This window comes from Blennius ocellaris, assembly GCF_963422515.1.
Source record: "Blennius ocellaris genome assembly, chromosome: 2".
Lineage (NCBI taxonomy): Eukaryota > Metazoa > Chordata > Actinopteri > Blenniiformes > Blenniidae > Blennius > Blennius ocellaris.
The window spans coordinates 2,684,486-2,702,698 of record NC_137651.1 but is presented as its reverse complement, the minus strand read 5'-3'; the positions used below and the strand labels follow the sequence as shown (position 1 = coordinate 2,702,698).

General features: G+C 44.9%; 2 protein-coding genes across 2 annotated transcripts; one reads left to right on the top strand and one right to left on the bottom strand.

Moving 5' to 3' along the window:
• Positions 1–1,045: 1,045 nt before the first annotated feature.
• Positions 1,046–12,398, top strand: LOC308141986 (uncharacterized protein). Its single transcript, XM_080512263.1, has 8 exons — positions 1,046–1,282; positions 2,565–2,663; positions 2,784–2,970; positions 4,257–4,315; positions 5,583–5,669; positions 6,114–6,402; positions 7,186–7,931; positions 10,988–12,398. The coding sequence occupies exons 1-8, from the start codon at positions 1,136–1,138 to the stop codon at positions 11,249–11,251; spliced, it is 1,878 nt and encodes a 625-aa protein (XP_080368389.1). The 5' UTR covers positions 1,046–1,135; the 3' UTR covers positions 11,252–12,398.
• Positions 12,399–13,997: 1,599 nt separating this feature from the next.
• Positions 13,998–16,692, bottom strand: LOC308136901 (uncharacterized protein; the record flags this gene model as incomplete). Its single annotated transcript, XM_080505445.1, has 2 exons — positions 16,654–16,692; positions 13,998–15,887 (listed from the first exon to the last, which is right to left on the bottom strand). The coding sequence occupies exon 2, from the start codon at positions 15,822–15,824 to the stop codon at positions 13,998–14,000; it is 1,827 nt and encodes a 608-aa protein (XP_080361571.1). The 5' UTR covers positions 15,825–15,887; positions 16,654–16,692.
• Between the last annotated feature and the right edge of the window lie 1,521 nt (positions 16,693–18,213).

Below are 18,213 nucleotides of genomic sequence, written 5' to 3'. Positions count from 1 at the left end.
AAATAAAACCTATGCTTGTACATACAAGGAGGTTAATGTCACACGGTGTGACCAGCGTCTGTGTGAGGCCTGTGTTTACTGTTTGTCTACTGGGACGACAATGGATGGACACTTTTGGCTTGTTTGTATTTACAATCACAAATCCTGGAGCAGAAGAGGCTTTATGTTTCTCGTTACACTGCCACCTAGAGGTTTGACAGTAGCTTGTATCTTCTTGTTTTTATATATATATACCTGGCTATGTGTAAACATGGACGGAATCATATGGCGTCATTTTTTTACACATGGTGTGTCTCATCAGAAAGCATAATTTTCACATGACTGTTTTTTTAAAATTTTAATAACGCTTACAGTCACAGCATGAATTCTGTGGCACTTTCCAGAACATCTACAAACACTGCACTATGTCAACAAGTTCGACACTGACCAAATAAAAAAATCACATTAGTGCAGATGATTTTGGGAGAATAAAAATGGATGAGAAGGGGTCATATTATGCAGCTTTTAAACAACTTGACATGGTCTCATTGGTGCAAAAACATTACATTCAAAGTTTATTGCTAAAAATCCAGCTTTCTCCTTGATTCTCCATTAGAATATTGGATCATAGGAGCTGCATTCAGAATCTGCTGTGTCTGTGTGAGCTGGACTGGCTCCGCCCACACATGACCATCTATGGGAAGAGGAGGAAGCACTTCCTCTCGTGGTGCCATGTGCCAGAGCAGAGCTGCCTACCTTGATTGTGATTGGCTAAACCCCTGATGACACTATATAGGGTTTGATTTCTAATTGGCTGGTTGGAGCAACACACTTTTTAAAACCTGGAACAAGCCAGGGAGAGAGAGGACACACTTTCTTCTCTTCTGGAGCGTCGTTCCAGGTGTGGAGACGATTAGTGCTGTTGGAAAACCTTTATAAAGTGAATTTTGGATAAATATCACCTATATACGTTGACCTTGAATGAGCTTTCGCGTTTGTCGACAGTGCGCGTGCTCTTATTTTGAAAACCCCGAACCCGGAAGAAGTTTCGTGTTTGGGAGCAACTTTTAACCTGTTCCACCATAACGACAACATTGCCTCTCGAGAGCCGATGTTTAGACTGTCGAGCCCGGCAGAAGGGAGCGTTTGAGGCAGCATGTCGGACCTGGAGACGCAGATCTGCTCCGTGCTGGAGAACCTGGTGAACGCCACCCTGGCGGAAATAAGCAAAGTTACGAGCGTCCCGGATGCAGCCTGCTCCGATGATGCGGGACAAGACTTCAGCGTCCCGGACGGCGACAAGGTACATTAACCGGGCCGGGCCGAACCGCGCCGGCACTGGCACTGTCCGGTGGTCGTCCCGCAGCGGGACGGTGGGAGGCTCCTCTCTCCCCAGCGGTAGCTGCGCCGCTCCCGCCCCGTCGACCCGTCGACCCGGGCATAGACGTAGAATAGCTAGCTCGAGCTGGCGCGTGAACACGAGCCCAACACGGGGCCGTTCGACCCCGCTCAGAGCGTGTATTTGAGCTCAGCGGGTGTAAACGTGTGTAAATGGCTGTTGGAAGAGGACTAACGGTCCAGAAAGAGGACATGCCTGGACGCCATTTTGTGTAAAGAATGTAGGTCCAGGCCTATCTAGCTGCTGTATGTCTACACGCCACAGGTCTCCTCTGTCGGCATCGATACGTCCGCCAATACACAATCACGCCCCACTGTCAGGATCGATACGTCCGCCAATACTTCGGCAGTTAGTCCACTGAGGTCAAATAGACTCGGAATGACTGAAACTACCACTCTCCTTCTTTTATCTCATAAACTCATAGCACTTGTACACTTTCTTTTTTTAAATTACTGTCACAAAACTGGTTGAAGTCATGCATAGAAGACTAATTTGTGTTTCATTGAGTCTTGATGTAGTCAAGGTTACCTAACCTGAGATTAAAACACTAGTCTTACTCAACCCAAGGCTCTACGTTGTTCCACATTTACATTGGGACATTGGGACATTGGGACATGGGACATGGGACATGGGGCGTCTCACAGGCCTAGTGTGCCTCTCTGGATCTAGACTTGGCAGCCGGTGGGCTAATTTCCAGAAGTAATGGATTACAGGTGATCACATTTTTTGTTGCTTACGTCGAATCACCAGATTTAAATTAGTTGACATCAATGAAAATTTCAGATACAATTGGTTGATTTCATTGAATCGGTACGTTTTATTCTCTTAAATCCAAGTGTGTGTGTGTGTGTGTGTGTAAAAGCTCACTACTGATACAATAAAACCTCTAAAATGCCTCCGGCAGCAGCACAATAGAACACCTTTTACATGCTTATCCATCTTTAGTAACAAAGATGTGAAAAAAAAACTTATGAGACTTTAAGCAAAACATTTGCAGAAACTATTAAGAGTCACGTTTTTCGTCATTACTCTCGATAAACGGTACACGAGAATCTCCAACACGTTCACTTCAGAAACTGAAGGGATGTTCTTAATTGACATGACCGTGATGGTGTTTTTAGACGAGGAGGACTTTTGAAGACTTGTTTTGTCCCGTGTCTCCATGTGGGGCGCCGTTTCCCGCCAGATGCTCCACATCACCGTCTTCATGACGTCCCTGGCGCAGGACGCCGTGGAGAAGCTCTGCCACATTTTCCACGAGTGTTCGTCTCTGCTGCAACTCCAGGTAAAAAAAAAAACGCCAACGACTGTGACTCCGTCTCCCCGGTTGGAGCGAGCTCCCCGTGACCTCTGACCTCTAACCCCCCCCCCCCCCCCCCCCCCCCCCCCCCCCGGCGCTGTGCAGGTGGTGCAGAGCGAGGCGGAGGCTGACGACCTGAGGAGGCAGCTGGAGACGGAGGACAGAGACGTCCAGAGGGAGATGGAGGTGCACACAAATGGAGGCGGCGGCGAGGAGGAGGAGGAGGAGGAGGAGGAGGAGGAGGAGGAGGAGGAGGAGGGCCGAGCAGAAGGAGAGGATGTCAGTACCAAAGGTCAAGATTTGGTTTTTTTTGTTTGTTTTTCAGTTCATCAAGAACATTTGTCTGAATGTCTTTTTTTTTTAATGATTATTATTCAAGGATATTATTGTCACACCATCAAACATTTTTTTACATTTCCTGGCATGAAACTGCTCCTGAGGCTCAGCTGACACCAACAACATTCATCATAAAGAATGAAATTGAGGTCAAATGGAATAGAAAAGTAATATTTAAATAGGCACATTGTAAAACAGACATTTATGTTACCCATATATTCTGTCTCGTTCTTTCCGCTGTCATTAATACAGGATAATTAGGACTGGACTCATTTTAATAAAGTCCTTAGTTTATCATGTTGTTATAAAAGGTTTAGATTTAATCAATCATTTAAATGATTATTTTTGTGTATGTTTTTTTCCAAATCTCTATACTGTGGTTATAAACTTTAACATATATCAAATTTAAAAGATTCCTTTTATGTAGTGAATTATGTAGTGACCTTTCTTGATAATGTCATCATTACTGTTCTTTGTTTTTATTTTAATTTGATTGTCATTTCATATCAAAATAGATTATGTATGGAGTTTTAGTGAAGTCTATGTATATAAGTATATGTTTCAATATATTCAGCAAATGAAATAAATATTTTATTAGTTAATAATTAGTACTTTTTAAACTTTCCTAAATTGACTCGTTTGAATTGAAATGTGTTTTTTGCATATCGCCATGTGGGACAGATTATTAATTATAACATTGTGATGCAGTAAAGTCAATCAAACACTCCACATTATATCCCTTATAATATTTACGTTAAAGTGAGAAAATCTAAATCCGCTTTGAAAATACCATTATTATGGATTTCAATAAATAAAGTATCTTCACCTATTTCTTTGTACCATTCATCCAAATTGTTTTCATTTCTTTTTCTTTAATTTGGCCATTTGGAAAAACAAATCCAAAATATAAATGTACATTCATCCAAATTGTTTTAATTTCTTTTTCTTTAATTTGGCCATTTAGAGAAAAAAAAAAATCCAAAATATAAATGTACATTTTGTTGTTGATTGTTGGACTTTATTTATTGATGGCCATTTAAAAAAGAAAAAGAAAAGTCTTTTAGATTTTCCAGATCAAACACTTAAAGAATTAGTTTCCAAGTCTTCTTTTGGAAATCCAGAAAAAAATCCAGCCATCACTAATGTTGGTTGTTTTTTTTGTTGCACAGAAACGGGGAGACACTGAAAACTCACCAGAAATGTCCAATAATCAGTTTCCTGCTGTGTTTTCTCTTCTTGCAGCTGATGACGACGTGAGACGTTCTCTAATCATCCACCAGTGGGACGGAGCGTCCATGGAGGTAAATCCTTCTTCTCTCTCTCGCTTATAGAAGAGCTTGTTAAAACCCTTTTACACATGAGTGGGACTAATTTTACTCCTTAAAAATGGTCGACTTAAAGTCTTCCCGGTGTACAAACTGAAATTCAGATCGAAGCGTCACGTTTCCTGTGAATCTTTAAAAAAACAGCGACGCTTTGAAGGTGATGCAAATAGAAACTAACAAATCTTTATGATCGAAGCTCGATTTATCCAATAAAATCCTAACGTGACGATAATAACCAGTAGTGTGATCATTTTGACCATCTTGAGTGTAATAATGCATTACTTTTTACAAAGTATTGCAGTTTCAATGAAGGAATACAAGGACTTTTCCATCAACTAACATTTTCAAGAAGCCAAACTACCAAAAAACATGAATAGTTTTTCAATTATTTCTATGAAACGCAGTTATTTCTGTAAAATTACATTTCTTGGCTGCGGTTTTTACACTTTCAACAGATATTTGTAGTCCTACTCCTGCATTTAGTGATTTATTTGATAATTGGCAAAATGTTATCATGACAATTGATCAGATATTTAATGACATTATTGACATTGTTACATCTAACCAGTTAAGATGGTTAAAATCTGAAAGGCTCCTTGCTCATTGCAGCCAGAGAATCCTGTTGCTCTAAGCTGCTGTAAGTTTAATTTTGAAAGCTCTCCATTCAAATTGTTGGATCAATCTGAGAGTTCATATGGTTGAATTGTTTATCCATAACTGTATGACTTTCAAGGGCAGTTTATTGGGTACTCTCTACTGAATGTATATCTATACTTTCTGCGTGTCTTCACACTTGTAAACAAATACAAGCTTCATTAAGTCCCTTTTAGCAAATGAATTGAAATTAACCTAAAGAAATAAACAGCTTTTCTTTTTCTTTTTTTTAAACTCTTAGATTTTCAGTCCTTATATGAGCATATCTCAACTTTTTTAAACGGTAACAAACCTGGACACATTTGCAAAAATTCTGAATTCTGCCAAACTATTGAACTTTTCGTCAGACCTGACGAGTGCGCAAAGTTTCGCAAAAATGTTATGCAGGCCAAGCCTCTCAGAAACACGTCTGTCTGCGCTGAAATAATAATAATAATAATCTGAGGACATCCAATAGGGTCCTGAACCAACTGCAAGCTTGGTGGAAATAAATGGCTTGTTTCACTGGTTTTAACAGTGTTTCGTCTTCATGCATGTTTTGTTGTGTTTTGTTTCGTCTCATTTTTGTTTATTTCCCTCCTGGTCTCAGGACGACATCCAGTCGGTGATAATCAAAGAGGAAGGCCTGGAGGCTTTAGCTGATTCTGCTCAGTGCAGAGACGACACGGTCTATCAGGTCAGAAACAAACCAGAACTTTATCAAAATCTGTATTACAAGTCCCTCATTGTGCAAAATCCACTTTTGAATGGTTTTCCCAAGGTGCGCCATACTTTCCGCAAGTCCGCAGAGTTGGTGTGATGTAAATATCGTGATCCACCACCAGGGCGCACACGGAGTGAATAAAGATCGCCAGATGGCTCTCACTTGCTAGAAGAGACGTTGGAAACGTCACCGTAAACGCTGCTACACAACGTTCGTCAGCTTCCGTTGTTATCAGTAACAAGGGGACGCTAATCCATCACCAGATAACTGGGAAACCACTTAATCTGAAACACCGGGCAGCTTTTCTCCCCCTGGTCAGACGCAGAGACAGCCTGTTCTCCGTAGAATCACGACAAGGACTTTTAGACTGGATTTCGAGAAATACACTTTGATAAAATGCTGCCGTGTCGCCATCAGGTGGAACCGGACGACCCGGGTCCCGCTGAGCCGGCCTTCGCCGTGGAGCCCGGCGCCGCCACGGCGATGAAGAGCAGTGGAGTCGGGACGACGAAGCAGGGCGCCGTTCACTGCAAGGACGTGCCGTTGAGCTGCAGACACTGCAGGAAAGTGTTCGGCACCCCGATGCAACTCAGAGCGCACGAGTCGGTGCACGAGGCCAACGCGGACAAGCCCTACCGGTGCTTGTTGTGCAGCCGCGCCTTCTCCTTACAGAGAGCCCTGGACGCACACATGCGGCTGCACAGAGGTGAGTCCCGAGGTCAAAAAAAAACAAAACAGAGATCGCTATAATTTACACCTCCGGCCACTAGTGGGTGCTGTTTGTATTGCAACCACTTTTTTTTTTTCGAAAAGGGTTTTTGTTAAAATACAAGAAGGTACAAACATGAGATTGTTTGATGATAAAAGAGGCCAACAAAAACTCAAAATGACCAATAAAGTGAGGTTTTAACACAACAAACGGACCTTATGGAATGGAGGGAGTTTATATAGTGGCTGGGTATTGTATGTATCTCCCCACCAAGCCTTTCTCTGTCTCTCCTCTCCTCTCCTCCATCCTTTCACCCCAACCGGTCAGCAGAATTCCTCCACCTCTGACTCTGGTTTCTGCAAAGGTTTCTCCCTGTTGGGAGAGTTTTTCCTTTCCACAGTCGCAAACACACCTGCTGCTCATGTGGATATGTTGGGCTTTTCTATTTTCTCTATAAAAGCACATTGGAATGACTGCAATGTATTTAAAAATGTCTTTTTTTAATAAAAAAAACATATATAGTGGCTGGGTAAACCCAACACAGACACAAGGAGGGGGAAACACAAATGACCCTGTGATTGACACATTGGCTCCCCATTTAAACCGTGAAATACTGGGAAAAATAAATTCTAAATAAAATGAGGTGGTCATGAATTGTTGGGGTGTCTCTGTCTGCACAACAAACAATTCCGTGAGGACGAGTCTGAATGGCGTCGCCGTCGTAGCGGCTGTGTGGCCGTGTCCCTCTGGTAACGGTGAAGTGTCTCCCCCCCCTTGCAGGCGAGCGGCCGCACGTCTGCGAGGTCTGCGGGAAGGGTTTCGCCGTGGGACACCTCCTGACGAAGCACCTGCGGCTGCACGCCGACATGAAGCCGTTCCGCTGCGACCAGTGCGACAGCAGCTTCCACCAGGTGTGCGCCCTGAAGCGGCACCGGAAGGTGCACGGCGCCGAGCGCGCCCACCGCTGCCAGTACTGCCACAAGAGCTTCACCATCCAGGCCAACCTCCGGCGCCACGAGCGCATCCACACGGGCGAGAAGCCCTTCAAGTGCGAGACCTGCGGCAAGACCTTCAACCAGGTGGACACGCTGCGCGGCCACGAGCGCATCCACAGCGGCGAGCGGCCCTTCAGCTGCGAGACCTGCGGCAAGGGCTTCATCCAGAAGAACGCGCTGAAGATGCACCAGAAGACCACGCACTGGGAGGAGAGCCAGCTCACCTGCGTGGCGTGCGGCGCCAAGCAGGCGTGCGTGGCGTCGCTGCGCAAGCACCTGCAGACGCACGGCGGCGCCTTCCCGCGCACGTGCGCGCTCTGCAGCCAGGACATCGGGTCGCTCACGGCGCTGCGCTCCCACCAGCAGTACCACGCCGTGACCCGGCCGCACAGCTGCGGCATCTGCAAGAAGAGCTTCAAGTCGGCGAGCTACCTGAAGATCCACGTGACGACGCACACTGGCGAGCGGCCGTACACCTGTGACGTCTGCGGCCGCAGCTTCACGCAGCACAGCAGCCTCAAGTCACACCAGGTGGGTCTGCCAGGTCGTCGGCGCGTCGCTCGTCCGGCGCCGTCAGGAGCACATTAGGGATGGGAGTGGGAAAACCAGATCTGGTTGGGAACCGGGTCCCAGGGTTTACGTTCCTTGGAATCGTTTGCCAATTTGGCAAACGAATCCCTGAATGATTCCAGTGGCCGCGAATGACAGCACCGCGCACGGCGCCTAGCTTACGCAAGCTACTCAACGTCCCTGTTTGACACCGTTCACCTGGTGTGTCCAAAATGTCCCTCTTTTCTCCTTATCTATGGACTTTACCTGAACTCCTGGATGACATCACGGGGTCAAGGAAAGGTGTTAGGAGGCTTCCTAAAGGAGTTAAGGAAGGATGTTAGGAGGCTTCCTAAAGGAGTTAAGGAAGGATGTTAGGAGGCTTCCTAAAGGAGTTAAGGAAAGGTGATCACGTTAGTGTGGCAGTCAGACCACACTTTCACTTTGTGATGTCATAATAATCATGATTTTCCATAAACACTCAGATGGCCCTTTAAATGTTGTCGCAGCAAGGCATTGTGGGGCAGCATGAGCTGGTCTCCTTTGGTAAAGGAAGCATCAGTGTTTCTGAGGCTAAAGGAGGTTATAAAGGAAGCATCAGTGTTTCCTAGGCTAAAGGAGGCTCTAAAGGAAGCATCAGTGTTTCCTAGGCTAAAGGAGGCTCTAAAGGAAGCATCAGTGTTTCCTAGGCTAAAGGAGGTTATAAAGGAAGCATCAGTGTTTCCTAGGCTAAAGGAGGTTATAAAGGAAGCATCAGTGGTTCCTAGGCTAAAGGAGGCTCTAAAGGAAGCATCAGTGTTTCCTAGGCTAAAGGAGGCTCTAAAGGAAGCATCAGTGTTTCCTAGGCTAAAGGAGGTTATAAAGGAAGCATCAGTGTTTCCTAGGCTAAAGAAGGTTATAAAGGAAGCATCAGTGTTTCTGAGGCTAAAGGAGGTAGTAAAGGAAGCATCAGTGTTTCTGAGGCTAAAGGAGGTTATAAAGGAAGCATCAGTGTTTCCTGGGCTAAAGGAGGTTATAAAGGAAGCATCAGTGTTTCCTAGGCTAAAGGAGGCTCTAAAGGAAGCATCAGTGGTTCCTAGGCTAAAGGAGGCTCTAAAGGAAGCATCAGTGTTTCCTAGGCTAAAGGAGGTTATAAAGGAAGCATCAGTGTTTCCTAGGCTAAAGGAGGTTATAAAGGAAGCATCAGTGTTTCCTAGGCTAAAGGAGGTTATAAAGGAAGCATCAGTGTTTCCTAGGCTAAAGGAGGCTCTAAAGGAAGCATCAGTGGTTCCTAGGCTAAAGGAGGTTATAAAGGATGCATCAGTGTTTCCTAGGCTAAAGGAAGCATCAGTGTTTCCTAGGCTAAAGGAGGCTCTAAAGGAAGCAACCAGCCTCCTTTCCTTTGCTTCTTGAGAATTCAGACAGTTCTTATCATGGCCGCTACACCAAACACTTCCGGGGTTAGGGAAAGTCCATAGATAAAGCGTGAGGAGGGACATTTTGAACGTATTCTTGGACACATATACACAAACATATTTCATCAAAGGGAGGAACTACGACCAATATATATAGAAACATTCTCACACAGCAGCGAGAACTTTGAACGAATGTGGTATTTTCTGCTGTTCATACTTTAGGATTCATTTCCAGATGAGAATATATAAAGAACGGAATCGTTAAGCAAAATCAAAAATGGAATTAGAATCATAAAGTTCTTATCAATTCCCCTCCCTCGTCATGGTGCCTGAGAGCTTCACCAAACATTGCTGGGATTTTTAGTCAGAGGAAGAAAAGGGCCATAGTAATAATTTCCTCCATGCTTCTCATTCATTTACCGTCTGTTCACCATGAGACAAAGTAAGATAGACGGTTGCAGAAGCAATGTTAAGAAAACGTGATCAGCCTGGTTCGACGGCAGTCGCATTACCATATTCCATTACACGTCAGATTTATTTCCACACATGAACGAGTCCTCACAATACCCAAATGCTTGTCATTTTCCTGCTTTATTTTCCAAAAGCAGATCCGGCCTTTGTCACATAAGATGAAAGCATCAGAATCGGGTCACATGACTGCCAGTGTAAATGCAGCTTCGGTGTTCTGAAGTCTGTGATTGTCAGACTGTCGGCGCCCTCTAGACAAGGGGTCTGCAACCCGTGGCTCTTTGGTCCCTCCACTGTGGCTCCTGGAGCCTCGGTCTCACTGCAGTTCATCCCGGAGGGACGTAAGGAGGCAAAGCCACCCAGAGAGGGACGTAAGGAGGCAAAGCCACCCAGAGCGCAGTCCCGCTACAAAGAGTGGAGTAAAATGTAGGGTCGTGAACCACGCAGTGATGTGACGTCATTACAACAATAATGGCATGAAGATCGTAGAATTGTGGCTCAACTGGTGTCTGAAGCTGGGAGCTTCCTGTGCCTTTCACAGTAAAACTGCTGCGCTGCGGAGTGCCGACAGTTCCAGGAGATTCATTGCAGACTTGTTGAGACTGACGGAACATTCTAGTGAATTACACAACAACTACAGGACATTAAAGACACACCATCACACTCATGGTTCTAACAATCCCAGATCTCCCACATTTATCTTCCATTTTAATCATGTGTAGCAATAACGGAGCTGAGAGCTGCAATGCATTATGGGAGCTTCTGTTTGTCGTGTTTTAAATGTAATTATTGGGGGTTGTGTTAGGTTTGTAGTGTTGGTAATAATTGTGTTGTGTTTTTGTTTTTGTTTTCTTGGTTCATGTAGTTTAGTTTATTAGTTGTAAGTTGTCAACCAGCAGTGAAGAAGGTTTTGTGTGTCGTGTCCTCCTGGCATGGTCTGCCGGTGGGACTGTCAAAATAAAAGCATGCGGCTCTCTGGGTGTTGTGTTCGGTGGGAAACGGGACCAAATGGCTCTTTGAGCATTAAAGGTTGCCGACCCCCGGTCTAGAGGTACACAAAGAACAACTATCATTAAGAGGACGAAACTATTTAGAAAGTTTATTTTCCTTTTAGTTTAGAGACCCCGGCCTGTTCCAAGGAAACGCCGCTAACCGCTTGACGTGCTTCCCCTTCAGCTGATCCACAGCGGCGAGAAACCGTACAACTGCGACACATGCGGGAAGTGCTTCAGCAACTCGGGCAACCTGAGCCGCCACCAGCGGATCCACACGGGCGAGAAGCCGTTCAGCTGCCAGACGTGCGGCCGCAGCTTCAACCAGGCCAACAGCCTGAAGGCCCACCAGCAGATCCACTCCGGCTTGAAACACTACATGTGCGACCGGTGTGGCAAGAGCTTCGCCTACGCCAGGAACCTGAAGGAGCACAAGTGTTGCGTGTGACGGACGGACGGCGCTCCAGCTTTCGGTTTGTGGCGTTTCACTGCTCCAGTGAATCGTGCCGTCGCCGAGGAAACGTCTCCAGACGACTGGTGAGAGCAGCACAAAAAGTCAAGGGGGGGGGGGGGGGGTTTGTGTATTATGGAAGTTTTCCCACTTTGTGGCCCCTTAACTAGCGAATCTACTTTATAAGAGGAAACAAACCAAACCTGATTGCCTTAAAGTTTGGCTGAGATCTTGTAGAAAGTAGCCGGAGTCCGTCACATGACTGCTCGTTTTCTTCCCAAACCGCAAATGAGAATATGACTCGGGAGGAAGTGAGGTGACGTTCACGCCTTCGTGCCTTGAGCTCGTTCCTTCAAAGCGACAGTGTCGTTTCTCTCTCGCTGCGTCGGTTTCAAGGTTCATTTGAATAATCACAGTCGATCTTGTTAAAAATGTCCATTTTTGGGGGGATTTCCAGAGCAGTTCATGGAAACGTTTATTTTTTTTTACAAACGAGGCCGTAACAACAAGACTTCATCGGACTTCTACACCCTCGTTATTCTATATATTCAATGTCACAATGTCCAGTTAGTCTTTTCTTCTTTTTTTTTTCTTACGCCTGTTAAAAACTCTTGACATGTTTGTTTGTTTATCATTTTCACTTGATTCATTAAGAAGTGATTCCAGGCTGTTGGAGGTCACAGATTTAAACATCATTACGACTGTCCTCCTCCTCTTCCTCCTCTTCCTCCTCTTGCTCTTCTTCCTCCCGTTATTAAAGCAACGAACTGATCCAGCAGAACACAAATGTCCTCACTTTTTGCGCTCTTGTGGTTTGGGAATGTGACATTTATTAGATCAGCTGCAAAACGAGAGTCAACGTCTGACAGATCTCACCTTTGAAAGATGATTTTTTTTGGTTTGTTTGTTTTTAGTTTTTAGCAGAGGTTTGTCTCCTTTCTGAAGTGACTCCGTCTGGCTCACGTGTGTCTGATAAACAGGAACAATCAATGTGAATGGTAGACCTTTAGCAGCTTCCTGTGAGCAGATTTAAACCCGTGTCGTTTCCAGATGTGTGTGTCCACATTTCTTGTTGCTATTTACTGAGCGCACGGAGATATTTTTTTCTTTCAGAGTTGTAGCTTCTCTGGTTTCATCTTTTGGACTCGCATTAAATTGATAAAAGTCTTAAATGTTCTGCGTCATTTTCTTACTTTCTGGCCTTGAAAGCAGCGTTAATAGAAAAACAATATTTGTACTTGTTGTTTTTAAATGAAGGTTAACGGTAAAACCTAAAGCTTTATGAATATTTTACAAGCGATATCGCTGCAGTGGCTTATAAAAAGTTTGCAAAAAAACCCAACAAAATATTTAGTGCTGCAGAGCTGCTGTCTCTCGTCAGCGTTATCAGGATCAACTGTTACAATTTCATTGAACTCCAGTCTACTGGATGATGTATTAATAGAGCACCATTCAGACTTGAGGCTATTCACAATGTGTAACAACGGAATTTTAATCTTAGGTGATTAAGAGTACTTAATATTTCATATCTTTCACATTCTCTCATAGACACTCGCTTCATTGGGTCGACTTTACCTTGCACTTTTCCCAGGTCTACTCCGCCCACATAGAAACCACACATCTCTCGATGAGAGGAGAACACTTCACTGCATCACTTCAAAACGTTTATCCGTGATTAATTTCAAGGAACAATTCTCAACTCGGGTCGCAGTTCCAAATTAAGGGTTGACTTGATTAACAAAACAGATAAACTTTTAACCCCACAGGAGGAGCATCTCTCCCCAGAACCGAACCACAACCAAAATGCACCTAAACTGTGTTTGTGAATAAATATTGGGAGTTCTCTTTGGATGAAGGTGTTACTGGAGCACCGTGTGTCGCAATAGCCTGTGAATCCTTTTGTTTCTTGGAAAAACCTGGAATGGCCCTTTTTCAGAGTTAAAACTCGCCTCAACAGGATGTGAGCGCCTGTGGTTTGATGAATGCGGCTCATTAGCGTCACTGAGTGAGACGAAGTTAACAAAATGTCTTATGACACAAATAATACAGTCTGAATTCAGTTTGTCTGCTGGACAGACCACACCACAGTATAATGGACAAGAAAAGGTCTACCTGCACTCAAATCTAGTGTGTGTGTGTGTGTGTGTGTGTGTGTGTGTGTGTGTGTGTGTGTGTGTGTGTGTGTGTGTGTGTGTGTGTGTGTGTGTGTGTGTGTGTGTGTGTGTGTGTGTGTGTGTGTGTGTGTGTGTGTGTGTGTGTGTGTGTGTGTGTGTGTGAAAACTCAAATATGCTCAGAAATTATTTGAAAATAGAGTATTTTATTAGAGAAACAACAACAAAAATCAAACTACACTAAAATCGTCCATATGTTTATTTTATAATGACTTTAAAAATCACTTATACTTGAATATTTGGCTTGTTTTCACAGCGGGACTCAAGTCCGGGTCTCAAAAAGACCAGATTTAACCCATTACATCTACCATTTGGACTTCAGTATTCAACATTATACAGTTAAACATTTCCAAACAGAAAAGAGTCAAATTATACGTACAAGGGGTTATATTTTTTTATCAAAGTGATTTTTAGACCCAAAGATAAAACTGTTTCTGGGGGGCGGCGGGGGGGGGGGGACCGTTTCCTCTCTGGTCTTACGGTGTCGCAGCAAAGAAGTCAAACTACAGAGCAGATGCAAGGCAAAGCTCAAACTGTTGGTTATAAGCGGTGAAAACCACAACAGAGGATGTCAGAATGAGCCGAGCATGGCGACAAACAACAGCGAGAGCAGAGTCAGCATTTGTAGAGGAAATGAAGGCGAGCCAGTTGCTGCACTCGGAAAGCAATAATCTGAGAGCGGCTGCGGGGACAGAGCGGGCCAAGAGAGCGGCGTGCCCCCACCGAGGGGAGGAGAGGAAGAGTTTGAGGAGGAGGAGGAGGAGCAGGAGGGCTGATCTCCCAGCTGGTTCCTGTGCGTCTCCACCCAGCGGCTGATGTAGAGGATTCCCACACAGGTGCAGTCCCACAGGTTGCCTGACAGACGGATGACGCTGAGGTTCCCCAGAGGCTCCAGGGTCCCGGCCTCCACTCGTCTGAGCCGGTTGGACTTCAGGCTCAGTTTCTGCAGGTTCCTCAGTCCTTGAAAGACATCGGGTGGCAGCAGGTCCAGCCGGTTCCCGTCCAGGTCCAGTTCTGACAGCTTGGACAGGTGGGCGAAGAGACGGGGGCGTAAACTGTCCAGGCGGTTGTTCCTCAGAACGAGGCGGCGAAGGTTCGGCAGAGGCCGGAAAGTACTGGAAGGCAGGTTCTGCAGTTCATTGAACCCCAAGTTGAGTTCTTTTAGGCGATTCAACCCAACAAAGTTATGAGGAGACAGCGCTGAGAGGCGATTGTTACCCAGAGCCAGTGTTGTCAGACCTGAGAGGTCCGTGAACACGTGTGGAGGAAGATCAGCTAAACGGTTTGAATCTAGTTTTAACTCTCTTAAGGCGTCCAGGCCCTGGAATTGTTCCCGCTCCAGGGAAGAAAGACGGTTTCCAGAGAGCTTGAGTCGACTCAATTTCCCTAAACCCTGGAAGGTGGAGGGATGCAAGGAGCTGATGTGGTTGTTTTGGAGGTGTATTTCTCTAAGGCTGCTCAGCTTGTGGAAAAGGCCTTTGGGCAGGGACGTGACGGCGTTGTCCTCCAAGTACAGGTTCTGGAGAGACTTGAGCCTGGAGAAGAGAGCAGGGTGGAGCTCAAAGATCCGGTTGTGCGACAGCTGCAACTCATTGAGTTTGTGCAGCGAATAAAATACGCCGACCGGTAAAGTAGAGATCTGATTGCTGTCCAGTTGCAGGTCTTGTAGGTTGTTCAAGTTTTGAAAAACCTCCTCGGGAAGAGATGTGAGTTTGTTATCGTACAAATCAAGGAACTCCAGACTGATCAGGTCGCTGAAGACGTTGGCCGGAAAAGACCGGAGGAGGTTCAGAGTCAGAATGAGGTCCGTCAGGTTGGTCAGACCTCTCAGGGATCCTTCCGACACGGCGCTCAACCTGTTGTTGCTCAGGTCGAGCTGCAGCAGGAGGCTCAGGGAGGAGAAACCGTCGTCCGGAAGCCCGCTGAGCTCATTCTTCTGGAGATACAGATGCTGGAGCCGGCCCACATGCCTCAGGGCCTCGGCTGGAACTGCGGTCAGCCGGTTGGCGCTCAGGTCGAGGTGTTGGAGGGCCGTGGCTCCTCTGAAAGCAGCCTCACCCACTGCCGTGAGGCCGTTCTCGGACAGAAAAAGCTTCTGTAAAGCGGGAGAGTTCTCAAAAACTCCATCCTCCACCTGCGTTATCCTGTTGTAGTTGAGGTTGAGGTCGGAGAGGACGACAGCGCCCTCCAGAGCGCCGGCCTGCAGCGCCGCTATCTCGTTGTAGTTCAGGAAGAGAGTCTTCAGTTTAGCTAATCCACGCAGGAATCCAGCTGGTAGGTGTTTGATGTTGTTCTTACTCAGGTCCAGTACGGTAAGAGCGGGGCAGGTGACAAACTGTCCAGGGTGGACGGACGTGAGTCCGTTGTTGCACAGAAGGAGCTTGATCAGCTTGGTCATGTTTGGCCAGACTGGGCTGCCCGATACAAACACACTCAGCTGATTCTTGGTCAAGTCCAGGACCTGCAGGAAGAACAAGTGAAAGAAGTCTTTCAACTTTATACTCAAGTTTTGCACATTCCCCAAATATTATTTTGCCTTGCAGTACAAGATCACACCACACAATGGGGTATGGAGTCAGTGATGGCTGAACATGTTGGTATGATGTTGTGTTGTAGATGGTGGTGAGCAGGAATACATCAATACTCTCTGAACCCATTTCAACTCTAAAAACCAAGAAGGACAAACTGACATGAAAGTGACTCAACACTGCCCGAGGTGTGTAAGTTGTGTCCATTTATAGCGGATTTCTTCACACTTTCCACTAAGAAAGCTGGTGGATAAACAGGAATGATCTTTTTCTGTAATAAATAGTGGAGTTACTTTACTTGGTACCCTACTGTAACACCATTCTATTTATCAAGGATTGTACGCGCCACATATCCGAAGCGCTCCTCCTCCAATAAATTTGGAGTTTTATGAAATAGTAAAAAAAGCTGCTCATCACTGGAGACAACAGTTTTTCAGTGGAATTTCAGTAGCTGTGTAACTAATTACATCCTAGCAGTTACTTTTCTCTTAGTGTTGATGCAGTGTGCATTGCTTGGATAATATTGAAAGCAAAAAGTAAAAATATGCAGAGTCTTGAAGTATTTCTACTGGAATATTAGTTTCAGTATTATGTTTATATGATGTGTACTTTTCAAAGTTAGTGAGGAAATGTAAATGAGCTTCATGTGGCAGAGTCAGTAATGGTGTCAGATCTCCCAGGATGCTTCGTGTTCCAGACCTGCAGGTTCTCCAGCCCGCGGCCCGGTACCTCCCGTATCTGGTTGTAGGAGGCGTCCAGCCACTCCGCGGCCGGCGGCAGCTCGGGGACCTGCTCCAGTCGGCTCTCCTGACAGGCGACCCTGCCCAGGGCGCTGGAGCACTGGCAGGCCGGCGGGCAGAGGGGGGACGGCCTCACCAGGAGGCTCAGGGAGGCCAGAGTCCAGGCGGCCAGAGTCCAGGCGGCCAGCATGGCGCGCTGCACAGGAAACACGGCTGCACACAGTGACAACATGCAAACTCCACAGTCCAGACTGTTGACAAGGCTCATTTCATTTCTTTTCTTTTCTTTTTTTCATTTATTGATTCATTTGAATGGGCTGTAAACACGCCAGATTTAGCTCAGAGCTCCTTTCCATCTGCAGTCCCATGGGGTGAAACCAAACCACCAAACACAAACATACACAGTTATAATAATACATGTAAAACATAGCACATATTAAAAAAATGACATCACATTAAAAATACATATATGACATAACACACCGGGAAACATACCACATTACCTAATTTAAAACAGAACTTTAAAAAAAGAAAAAAAAAACATGACTACATCTATTGCTAAAGTGCTAACGTTGGCTGCCTTATCATATATTCCAATATTACCCATACATACACTCCACTGTGCTGCTTGCTAAGTGTCACTTTAATTTTACTTCATTGCAAGTCAAACTTTCTTTTTTTGTGTGTTTGGCAAGAGGTTGTTTGACTCGTCTGTTGTCAATTGGATTCAAACCAGAAAACCTTTATTAGCCACCAAAGTGCAGGTAAATGCAGTTTTGTTAAAAATGCTTCAGAAAAACTCCAAATATTTTGTGTGATAAATCATATCGGGGAGAGTTCTGATGGAGAAATGTATGTAAAGCAATAATAAACATGTGCTCTAGCTCATGTTATACCTCAAAGCAGTGACTTTTGTATCAAAGTTAAGTTCAATAAACCTTTAAGAGATATTTGGAACAAATTCAATAATACTGTATGCTGTATTTTCTGATTCCTCTTTTCACCTGCTTCATTTCTACATGTTTGTACAAAACATTAAATGTGTGTGTGGCAAAGTGTGAATTGCAATATATTTATTTACCTTGATAGTACAAGAATAATCTTGATATGCATGAGTACATAATGTCACAGTAGAGCATGTGTCTCTTTTCAGAAAATCTACCTTATAGTTTCAGGAAGTCATGAAGTAATACATTATATTTATAGTTCGACAATGGCAACAAGAAATTAAGATTATTTATTCTGCTATATGTGGGGAATTATGTCATGTTGGTCCGTTTCATGCACTTCAACAGATTGTCTCATATATGAAGGTGTTAATGTATTGAAATGACCTTTAATCATTTTATGAATCCTCTTTGAAGGGTTCACTCATTTATTGTGTATTAATGTGTCTTTCACAGTCATTTTAAAAATAATGACACTGGAACTTTCTTAAAACAATATTAAAAAAATGTTGCTGTTTTTTGTTTCGTTTACTTTCTGGTGACAGTCAGTAAAATGACAACTCACCACTGAC